Raw genomic sequence first — 11,677 nt, forward strand, 5'->3', positions numbered from 1 at the left:
AATGCTATCAATAGCTCAGTGCTTCATCCATGGTAAATATGAGACTAAGAATTTGTGGCTTTGGAATCCATCATGCTCTTCTTCTTCTGTATATCTACATTATTTTTAAAATTCTGCAGCCAACATCATCAGCTAAAATCTCAAACATATTGGACAAGGTAAGACCATCACAGTGAAAGAACCGCTTAATTGTTATGGATACACAAGACAACAAATGGTATTACTCGGTAATTGAGACATGAGGGGTATCTTAAAATCAAAGCACTCTCAATGCGGCACACTCTAAAACCAAAATAATTACATACGTTAACAGTGATTTGGTATGCTAGCAGGATGCTTACAGATGCAGAGGCTGTTTGCACTTCTTCACATGCCGCAGCTGCTATAAAGTCTGAAGAGAAAATATATGTAATGAATGAGATATTTATTCTGCTGTTTGGGGTAGGGGGAAAGCAAAAGTCAAAAAGCCAACCTTGCTCGTTTAGATCAATTTTTGTAATGCCAGCTTAAGTGAATTCTTAGAGAAGGCAGCTGTAAGCAGGAATAGGTATTAGCCAACATACCAAAGACTCTTATTAGAATTAGTGATTTGTTTTCTAGTTCAGACTCTGAGTTTGAAAACTGAGTTTCAGACACTCCACAAGGATGTGGAGTACCAGTATGCTCTGATTTAGTTTAGTGTTGATGGTCATAGAAAGAACCAAAGCTAGCTGACTACCCAGTCTTTGTATTTATTATTTGTTGTTTGCAGACACACTGATATTTCAGCATTAATCATCAAAACAACACAACATTTGAAACTGCATAATTAAAGCTGTTTTCTTGCAACTTTATCTAGATCTTCTGAAATTGCTTGTACCATTCGTTCTGTAGCTCTCTTCAGACTGTTTGCTGTCTGTATGGCATGATCCAGGGTAGAATTTAAAATCTGTTGGGGATAATAAAATACAGCCTTGCTGAGTACGAATGTTTCCAAAGGTATGAAATAGGAAGTGAAGTCCAGTTAAGGTTCTGTATAGCATTTTCAACAGGTCTACTCTAAAAATATGTTGACAAATTTAAAACAAAAATTGTGGTAGACTACTCCAAGATTTGAGTGTAATAAATCGTTATTTTAAATTAGCATGGAAAACTTCAGCCTTGGAACTGTTTTTTTAAACTCTCTCCTGTCCCATTATTATCAAATGGGTTAGACAAGCTTAAATGGTAATAACTGGTGTGCTAAGAAAGGGTATTTTAAACAGTTCCATGATGGTGTAGACTTTTTTTTTTTTTTTAAGATAATTATATGGCTTTTAATTTTCACTCTGAAGTCTTACATTTGCGTTGAAATCATTGGTATTTCTGTTTCTGATGATGATTGCAGGTTTGTTTCTGGCAGGCTTCTTGACATTGACATTCCTAAATATTGATGAGAAAGGAAAACTTTATCATACACATTTGAAAAGGAGGATTCATCAACCTAAAAAATCGTCTAAATATAAAGTATATAATAAAACATGCAAAATTATTTTAAACTGTGAATTAGATATATACGCCTTGATAACACGTTTGCAAGTTAACTTTACAGTGAAAAGAATCTTTCAATTACCTGTAAAAATACAGCTAATCATAATTTGCATTGCATCTGTACTGCAGTAAGACAGAAAACATCCCCCAGTTAAGAGTTAGGAAATCTCTCTAGCATCGTTGTCTCAGTGCTGTAACCTTCTCTGAGTAGTCTGCCATTGATACTCAAGTGCAACTACCGTATTTTCAGGCCATTACTGCTACTCAGTAATGCCATCAAAAACTATGGTTGCAAAACTTGCCTCGGTTTATCTCATCTGTGCTAATGATAGTTAAGAATCCATTTTATTCCTCAGAGTGAAATTTAATGTTAACAAATTACTAAAAACAAAAACACACCACACTTTGTTAACAGTATGTTTCCATTCACAGATCCCTAAAACAAGTCCGTAACACTTAATATGCAATTGCTTTTGCTACAGCAGTCCTAATTCTGTCTTGTTTTTCGGAATAAATATGTCAGCTAAAGAGGTCAGATGTTGCTTTGTTAAACTAGAACCATTGAAAAACTACTCCAGGAGTTATTTACATTTGTGCTTATTGGTAAATATATTTAAATTTTACTCATTAAACTAAAAGATAGTGTGCTCTGGAAAAGATAAAGCACTGCCCCTGCTTATAATAGTGCTGAATATTTTTCATGCTGGATCTTTATTAATGGTATTTTCTGTTGTGCCACACACTTATTACTACAGCTTACCTTTCAGAAAGTCTGTTTACAAGTTCACGGGGCCATTTTTTTATTCGAGTCTTCTGAGTGGAGATTCTCTTCTGCGCATAAGCTTAAGATATTGAGGCCGTGTTTAAAACTGATAAATGTATTTTCTATATATTTAACATCTTTCTCTATTTAGCATAAATTCAACTCAATGTCACTGCTGAATTAAAATTTGAATACGTTATGATTTTTTTTTAAGTGAGGCCAAATTTTCCCTCTTGGTTTCCCTGTTGAATTTAGGTCTTCAACAAATGATCTATAGATTTGTATTTAATTTCATACAGTGAAAGACTGCACGGGTAAAGTGTCAAATCATCAGACTATCATAATCCTAATAATTATATAAATATAGCTTTGATTTGGTTTTACAGTCTTAATACAGAGAAGTAGCTAACTTATTAATTTTTCTGCCTGCAATATCTTTCTACAGTACAGATAGTAGAGTCTAAGATAATTGATTTAAAAGCTAGATGTTCAATGTTTTTTAAAAAATAGGTATTCCTTAACTCTGCATGACACACAATTTCAGTGTAGAGCTGGTATTTCCTTTCAATACTTGTTTATGCTACATTCAGTAACAGCTAGTACTGAAAAGGTTGGCATGGTAATGCCCAGTTTTAGCGTTCTTCCATGCAGTGCTGGAGATGCTCCTGTTTGAAGTGAAATACAGGACTCTTCAGAACTGGAGAAGGTGAAAGCTGTCATGCATAAGGATTAAACTCAGGCAGGTGTGTAAAGGTTGGATTTGCTAATTTCACTTTGCACTATCTATACCCATTTACTGGTTAGCCATAGTGCTGTTTCTTATGCTAATTTTTTCTTGGTACATGAGCAATATGACTTTTTGATCTTTATTATCTAGCCCATGATTTAAAATATTTCTGTAACAAACGATACTTACAGGTTGAGCCAGAATTTTTATTTCTACACAGGGCACAAGACTGAACAGCCTGTTTGTAATTCCTGTGTTTGAGTTGATAACTGCTTTCTCTAGGGCATCTGAACATAAATCCTGAAAACAAAGACATGTTTAAAAAGTAGAATACTATAAACAAGAGTAATTTGTAGATCTTGATATTTTTTACAGTCGTTTTACCTTTTTTATCTTGATGTAATCTTGTATTGAATGTTTTGTACCTTTCAGTCTCACGTTCCATAAATTCCTCACTTTGTGAACCATAAGAATCACAGGCTGAGATGTCTTCTGAGTCACTGCCTAAAATCCCCAAAATAGATATTAAAAATCTGAAATATTATAAGTTTTGGCCTTTGTACCTAAACAATTACTGGGCTTTCAGCACTGTAATATCTGAGCCCTTCCCAGTCACTAACAATACTGCAGTTAGAATAAGTTCTTATTCCTCCGTTTTACAGGTGGGGATTGAGCTGTAAAGACTGGCTTTCAGCTTTAACTCTAAGCCTCAAATGCAGATGTTGTTGTTTCCAGTCCCAGAAGTGTTCTTATAAAACTAAACCCACCCTCTCACTGTCCTTAGGTTTTTATTCCGGAGGTTAAAAATCACTGAAAGCTGAAGCATTGTGAAAACAGTGCAGCCCAAGAGGAACATCACAAAGAAGTTAGGAGGATATAGTACGGCACTGCTTTATATATTGCACAAATCAGCATTAAGAATAATGGCCCCAGTGTATTGTATTAAAGTGAAAGGACATCACGGAGAAGTCAAGGACAAAAGGTAGGCCTAAAGCATGAACAGCCCACATGGTGATATTTCAGGCTAAATCGAATACAGCTCATGCTGCTCTTTTAGTGTGTCAGACAGCCTCAGAGTATTCTACATTAGAAAGATAAAGTTAAGATGCCCTAAGAGAAAGAAATGCTTACAGATTCCTAGTGAACCTCTAAGAACTGGAGTCTTAGATGTCAGCTGATTTAATTAGTTCATTCACAGTAGCCTGTGTAGGCTCTGATTTGCATTTGGTAAAACTATTAGGAGTTGGACTGAGGAAGGAGAGCACTTCCAGTCTGTCTCTATCCTGAATGGAAGAAAGTTTTAAAAAACCATTCTTGATTTTCATGCAGAGTAAGGAAGCTGAATCCCAAAAATGAAAGTGGAAATCTTAATGTGAAATGTTTTAATTACCAAATTTGTTTCAATATTTGGTTGTACCCAGACTTAAAACTTTTTTCTTGTATCTAAATGGCAATTCCTTTGCTGTAGGTTGTCTGTTGCCTCTTGGTCCGTCACTGACCAAGAGTGGATTTGATGGGATCTCCTCAAAAGTCCTTTGTGTTCTTATTGCCTTGTGCTGTGCTAAGCAGTAACATCTGTCGAAACTCCGAAACAATTTTCACGCTGCTTAGATGTGACAGGAATGCGTTTCTTAAGAAGATTGAATAGGAGGTATAAGCACAGGGTTCTGACCTTTGTATCGCATCACTACTTACTCAGATTTGTATCTGATAAATCAGTTGGTTTTCTCTGAATGAAGATTGAACATACTCCAGTTTTCCTTTCCTGGATGTTTTTATTTCTTTGAGCATGGAAACAGAATGATATCTTAATTTTATCTTAATACCTGTATGAGTCTTATGAACATAAAATAATGTCTGACCAATTCTTAACTGAGAAGATATCAGGTGTACTTATAGAAAGAACTCTGTGTCACTGTTCTGAAAAGGTGGGAAGTAGAAGCTTTAATGAAAAATAAACCAATCACAAAATAATGACTTCTTGTCCAAGAACACAGTCTGTCAAAAAAGACCTTGCCTTATCAGAGCAGTTAAACATACCTAAAAGTGAAGTAATAACTGCAGCTTTGAATAGCAATGTAGCATACAACAGTATACATTTACATGTAAGTGTTTAAACATGCTATAATAGTATTATCAATGGAAAGGATGATACAGTTTTTTTTAGTAACTTTGAGCTAAGTTAAGGTTTTAATTTTACGGCCTTTGCGGAATTAGAGGAGTATTTGGGATGTACCTTCTGACAGAACAAGATCAAAGATCCTTGTTTGCCATATTTGACATGTATTCTCAACAGGGCATAAAGTATCCTCAAATTTATTTGGAAGTGTTTCCAGCCACTCATGAAAACAAGGATCAGAAGATTGAGTTCATTTTTTCTTAAATGACAGAAAGGGGGAAAAAATGAAGTTAGGTGAGTTTTACTATTTAAGCATTATTTATTCAGAATAGTCTGAGAGCATTTTTCTCTTATGCTTGCATTCTTCTGCCAGCAAACTTAGAAGAGTATTGTTGCGTTCTACGATGCATGTTATCATAAGGTATGACTTTGGATAGAGATTTAATTTGCCGAAACGTCAAACTCCCAAATAAGCCATGTAGAATTATTTTATCCTGTTGACGTTTCTGTAAATGAAACTCTACAGATTGGCCTTTACACTTGAACTATATGCAGAAGTATCAATAGGCTCTTCTTCCAGGTCTACCATATTTGTTTATGACAATGATAATTTCAAATATTTTTAGTTGCTGAATAGTTTGTACTTACATTTATTCAGAGTGCTGTCATTTATCACTGAAGGGGGGGGGAGGGACAAAGTCTCTTCTTTTCATGCACAATTAAAATTTATTTGTGCTCTTTAAGTACCACAGGCCTTACAGCGGTCCAGTGAGATGGGCATCTTTAATATGAAAATACTCCTATCTTTAATAGAATTGATGGGAGTTTTGCCCTTTCTCCACTGGTCTGCTGTATCACGTACTTTGTGATTAACTAGTAATACTCTTGAAAACAGGTCATCCTTGTATTTTATATGTATTAAATGTTCAGTGTTCTGGGCAGGATCCAGTGTAGAGCAAGACTGGTGTACGTGCGTGTATCAGTACATTTAGCTATAGAAAACACTGTCTATGACTAGCTGAAACACACAATACACTTACCCTTTCTTATTTTCTTCATCAGCATTACATTTTTGATTTAATGTACCCTGAGTATGGAATCTAAGACCTTTTTCTTCTGGTGAAAGGAATCTCTGTAGCACCCAGAAAGCAAAACAAACCGATAGTATTGTTTACATTACTGCGTACTCATCAAACAGGATAAGTGTGAACAGTAACATCAGGTGTACATTTTTTCTGTATTGCTTTACTTGCCATCAATTCCACAATTTCATCTATTACAATTGTAACTGTAAAGCAGACTGGACACCGTAAGAACACTTCTTAATCCGTGAAGTTGGGAGTATGGGAAGTCTTACGTAGCTTTGAGAGGGATTAGCCTATATTCATTCACATCTCTCATTGCCTCAAAATTAAAATAAATGTTGTAAGCAAGGAATTGCCTTCTGAACAAATAACAAAGGCAGGCCAGTAAACACAGCTAAATCTTTCCTAAGAGAAGTGAACTTGATCACAAATTTCAGAAGTTGGGATTTAACTTTTTCCTTGTGAAACCAATTCAGCAGTGTTCTGATAGACTGTAGCATCTCAAAAGCTGAGCCATCACTCTGTGCAAAAAGGGGAAGAATGTTCCATAAATAATTTTAAAGCTAAATATGTTCATCTAAGTTAAAATGAATATGCAAACAGATCTCATACCATTACACTGGAAGAATGCTTGCTTGCTAGCAGATAACCTTTTCCCAGAGGCTCTGTTTCTCTTCCAGAAGTTGATTCAGCTCTCTTTTGTAACCTGAATTGGTTAAGGAAAAAACATTTGTTTTACTTTCCTAATCTCATTGAGATGATTAACACCTATGAAATACTCTCTGAAAGGGTGGAGATTGTCTCTAGTGTGGTTTCACAAAGTTTTGATGGTTAATCATATAAATATCTACATTCCCTCACTTTTTTAATTAAAAAAGTAATACAAATTCTTCTGTACCAGTGTTGTATTTAGACTAGTGTTTCACATCCTGAATTAGTGTGGTTGCCATAAATTTTTATGCAGAGATATGACAACTCCTAGTGAAACTACTGGTAGTGGTTGGCTTCAGGAAAGGCCTCAAAGTAGTAATGCCAGGCTGGAAGGAATCTGTGGGTGTTTAGAATTCTCTAATAAGTGTCATCTGGGAATATTCTACTTACTTTCAGATATTTTAGACATCCCAACTTTCTGTACTCAGCAAATAATTATGGAAAAGTTTTAATAACTTCAATAGCTGTCAGTTTTATACTTACGTGTGAGGACAAAGATGGCACTTTTCAGCTTTTGAAGAAAACAGATGATTTGTTTGTGGGATTACATCACTTGTCTGGCTTGTATTTTCTCCCTTGTTGTTCTTGTGAAGAAATGTGGTTTCTTCTGGAGGATCAGTAATGCTGGAAACTACTGGGCTCTGTACAAAGTAACCATAGGACGGTGGTGTATGGTCAGTGTATCACAAGCACGTGACTTCTACCAGCCAGCATTTCCTGAATGCCTCTAGTTTGGGATTCAGAGAAGATTGGTTTCTAAAACAGTGACTATGAAAGCTCTCTTAATTTTCTGTTAAAATTAACAAGATTAATCAAGCAGATATTTCATGGAAAAAAAGATTTCTTTGAAGTGACATGCTATCCAAAACTGTCACGCTTTACAAATGTTAGAGGAAAACATACAACTGAGATTTTATTCAGTAAAACTGTAAAATATAGTCTTTAAATGATAAAACTCATAATTACCTCCCAAAGAAGATCCGATGAACGGGCAGATTCATCAGAAATAAGTGAAGGAGCCAAGCTGTATTTGCAATCGTCAGTTTGTTCTTGGATGTCTTCTAGCAGCATGCCAAGTCTAAATATTTCCCCTTCCACCTTTCTAAAACCAATCACAATACACAGCTAGTGAAACTTTTATTTCTTACTATGATAACCATCTTTGGTATTGCATTAAATATGCCAGGGGGGAGAAAATAATGAAGTTAACTGAGTCTCTTTTAAGTACTCTAATTAATCCGTTAGATAGCCTAATTATAACAGCAATATGTAAAGCCTGACGTGAATTTTGGCCAAATCACTTCTAGCTTACTCCATGTAATATAAAGGTAATGTTTTCACCTCTGAAGAATGTTAATGGATAAATGTAAGACACTCAAAATATGGAAAATATATGGATGCAACACTTAGCACTTAAATTCTAACCTTTCAGGATCAAACTCTCCAACGTGGATAGACTTGTCCTTGTAGTTCTGCAGCTGTAAAACACGGTGCTCCTCTCTAGCAGTTAAGTAACTCCTTTCCAAGGCATCAAGGTATTTTTTCAATTGATTTAATGCCTTCATCAATGAGAAATAATTCAATCAATAGTAAATTACATTTTCATTAGTAAGTCATAGTAAGCATAGTTATGCTATGTAAGCCAGATGCTGTTGGTAAGAATTGGGCTACTGCTCTGAATTAGAACAGGACTGCATCTCATATGCCCACCCAGTACACTGTGCTGCTCAGTTATGTACAAGTAAAATACTGAACTGACTTCAGAACTGATGCTCTGCATGTCAAAATTCATAGCTTCTATGACAAGTTAAGGCCTTTAACTGATAGGTTTGAATTGTAAATCCTGAAAAGAAATCTAATTCAGCCACGCACTGAACAATTTGATTTTTGCTTCTTAAACTCAACTTAAATCTGAGATTGACACAAAGATTTTTTTAATGTCTATTTCAGGAAAATACTGAATATCTTGCCAGAAAATTTTAAGTCTATAGACTATTCAAGAACATTTCTGAAAATATATTAATTTACCAGGTAATTGTCTTGTGAAACGAATGTGTCGTGGGTCATATGTTTAGTGAAATCTTCCACCTTCAAGAGAAAATACTAGACTTTTATATTGGATTTTAAAAATGAGCATTCCAAATGGGTATACAATTTGAGCATCAATGCAAAACAGGTATGGAAACAGAGCCCTTTATTACTTTAATTTTCAGTTGATCTGTCTGTTCTTTTAGTATTTGAGACATCTTTTCTCCTTGTGTTAGTTCTGGCAGTAAATGAGAAGGACTTGGACAGTGTACTTGTACTGTACCAGCTGCTGGAAATGCTGATACCATTGTCCCATGTGGTAATCCTATATGATACAAGAGAAGATCAGTTAGAATTTCTGCCAAAAACATCTGCCCAAAAGTACTATCAAATTGCATTAAACGAGTCATTTGCATAGTTACTGCCACTTTGTTTACTTGGATCAGGCAAGTCTTGCGTGGCCTGTGTAGCGTTAGGAGCACGTGTTGTAAAGACTTCAGCAGATGTCCCAGCGCCCCCCGAGTACATGACAAAACTTGGAGTTGCAAAATCTGACTGAGGCAGTATCTGTTAAAATGAGAACTTCCATTAGAGAAACAGGGCATAGAACCCTTGCGAACATTTAACTAAAAGATTTAGAAATACATAGGACAAGTTGTTAAGGAGATGCTTATTATAACTGCACCACATAATTTGCTGTGTTTTCAGTATGGATAATATCTCACTGTATAAATGCTGGCATACTTCAACTCAGTGTCAGGGAAATCCACGTTCAGAGAACTTGTGTAAATGGGTAGTACGATATAAAGGTGACAACAGTTTGGGGGAATATTCATAGTCTTAGAGATAAGAGAATGAATTAATTTGCTAATGGTAGGATGCTTTGCAATCACAAATAATACTTCAGCACATCATTAACTGGGCATGAAAGCTCCATAGAAATTCAGTGCCACAAAACTATGTGAAAGCAATTATTAACAGAAGGGAGATACACTTGCTGATAGCTGGGGAATGCTTTTGTGAATTAGTCATGTTACATTTTACTTGACACAGAATATCTTTGTATGGTAAACATCACTCTTGACAAACATTTACAGTGTTCTAAAGCATCTTAATTACCTTGAGCTGTTGTAACAATTCTGCAATTCTCATTTCTTCTGGATCCTCTACTTCAACAGAATGAAAACAGTTATTGTCTAGAATGTTGTCCACAGTTACTGACTGACTGAGCAACATAGGGAAGGATTTTGTTGGTTCGATTGTAGGAACTGGTTTGATATCTTCATTTATGTTTGGCACTTGTAGTTTTGAAATAACTTTAGAGAAGTCAGGAAGGCAATGGTGAACTTCACTTTGGCCGTGTATGAGCCTATGAGATGACACTGTTTTCCTAAACAGTTCTCTCTGTTCCTTTGTGTTGTGAGAGATGTGTGTGTCTTCATACTCGTTACTCAGCTGTGAATTGTCATGTCTGCACCCACAGGTAACAGTAGAAGAAATAGATCTCTTTGAAACAAATTGATTTTCATTTAGCACACTTTTCCCACCAGTGCATAAGTCCTCATGCTTTTCTAAATGATATTCTTCCAGTTTCATTGCCCATTGTTCAGGTGTTGCAGGGCCTTTGCCATGTTCATAAGTCTCAGGTTTGGTCATAGTTTCACCAATGCTTTCAGTACAGGACGTCTCTGGTATGGTCTCACACTCAATTAGCTGACAAGTGTTTAGTAACTCTCCTTCAGGAAAATGACGCAAGAGGACATTGGACATCTTCGAGTTAGTGAGATGTTCCTTGCCGTCTGCTTTACCGAAACCACTGCCTGGTACTTCTTTCTTAAAGGAAGCTTCACTTGCAGGCATTTCAGCCAAAATTCCAGTTGTTGGGGAGGAAGCTGTGTGATAATCCATGACACCTTCAGGTTGGGGATGAGATTCATACTTTGCTGCTGCTTTATTGTTGTTATCTTCAGAACAGGATGAACTTAAAATATGGGAAATGTTTTCTATGCAATTACGCAGATCCTCTGAATTCCTGTTGTATTTACAGGTTAGCCCTTCATCTCCATCATAAGGCAAGTCGTCCTGCTCCCCGGCAGTATAGCCTGTCACAGAGCTGAATTTCGTTAGGAGAGAGCTGTGCGCCTGCATTCTCAGCTGCTCGGTGACAGTCTCCATCTCCCATCTGTCTGCCCTATGAATACCCTCTCCTCGCTGATGCTGGGGTAGAGCTTTTCTCTACTCCATGGATCAAAAGCTGTAAGGTGGCAGCAGCAGCAACTTACGGAGATGTCAGTGCAGTTGAGAATAGGATCTACTTACCTCTGGCTTAAACCTCCTGCAGTTTTATTTATGGGTAAACCAGAACCGTACCCCTTGACAGTTAGACCTGCCCCCCTTTTTCCACACTTACAGTAGGGTAAAAACAGAGCCAGATCAGGGAAGGAAGAGAGGCAAATACTGGAGAAGAACAGAGGCAAGTGCTGAAAGCGGTGGGAAAGGAGAACGGAGCTCGGCGCCAGGCACTTGCCCTTGCTTCTCCGTCCGCGGCGCTGTCACAAAGGGCAGGACGTGCTCGCGGAGCTCCAGCCGCTGCTCAGCCCCGCGCCCCGCGTGCGCCCCGCTCCCTGCCAGCGCTCCCCGGCCCTCCCCTCCTGGCCCCGCCCCCTAGCCCCGCGCGGGGCGTGGCCTCCCGGCGCCCCGCCCCTCGCCGCTCCCATTGGCTTCCCCCGCAGGGC

General features: G+C 37.2%; 1 protein-coding gene across 2 annotated transcripts; it reads right to left on the reverse strand.

The window, feature by feature from the left end:
- Positions 1-647: 647 nt before the first annotated feature.
- AKNAD1 (AKNA domain containing 1) lies at positions 648-10,829 on the reverse strand. Of its 2 annotated transcripts, XM_035332905.1 has the most exons (15): positions 10,062-10,829; positions 9,380-9,509; positions 9,116-9,267; positions 8,943-9,002; positions 8,340-8,473; positions 7,881-8,016; positions 7,398-7,555; positions 6,816-6,909; positions 6,159-6,250; positions 4,695-4,780; positions 3,384-3,503; positions 3,189-3,299; positions 2,270-2,351; positions 1,320-1,401; positions 648-928 (listed from the first exon to the last, which is right to left on the reverse strand). In XM_035332905.1, exons 1-15 carry the CDS (start codon positions 10,800-10,802, stop codon positions 809-811), a joined length of 2,298 nt encoding a protein of 765 aa, XP_035188796.1. In that variant the 5' UTR covers positions 10,803-10,829; the 3' UTR covers positions 648-808. The 2 variants fall into 2 exon arrangements, with proteins under 2 accessions (XP_035188796.1, XP_035188797.1); XM_035332906.1 differs by lacking the exons at positions 4,695-4,780; positions 6,159-6,250 and having other exon boundaries at positions 2,270-2,340.
- Between the last annotated feature and the right edge of the window lie 848 nt (positions 10,830-11,677).

This window comes from Oxyura jamaicensis, chromosome 8 (assembly GCF_011077185.1).
Source record: "Oxyura jamaicensis isolate SHBP4307 breed ruddy duck chromosome 8, BPBGC_Ojam_1.0, whole genome shotgun sequence".
In the NCBI taxonomy this organism is placed as follows: Eukaryota; Metazoa; Chordata; class Aves; order Anseriformes; family Anatidae; genus Oxyura; species Oxyura jamaicensis.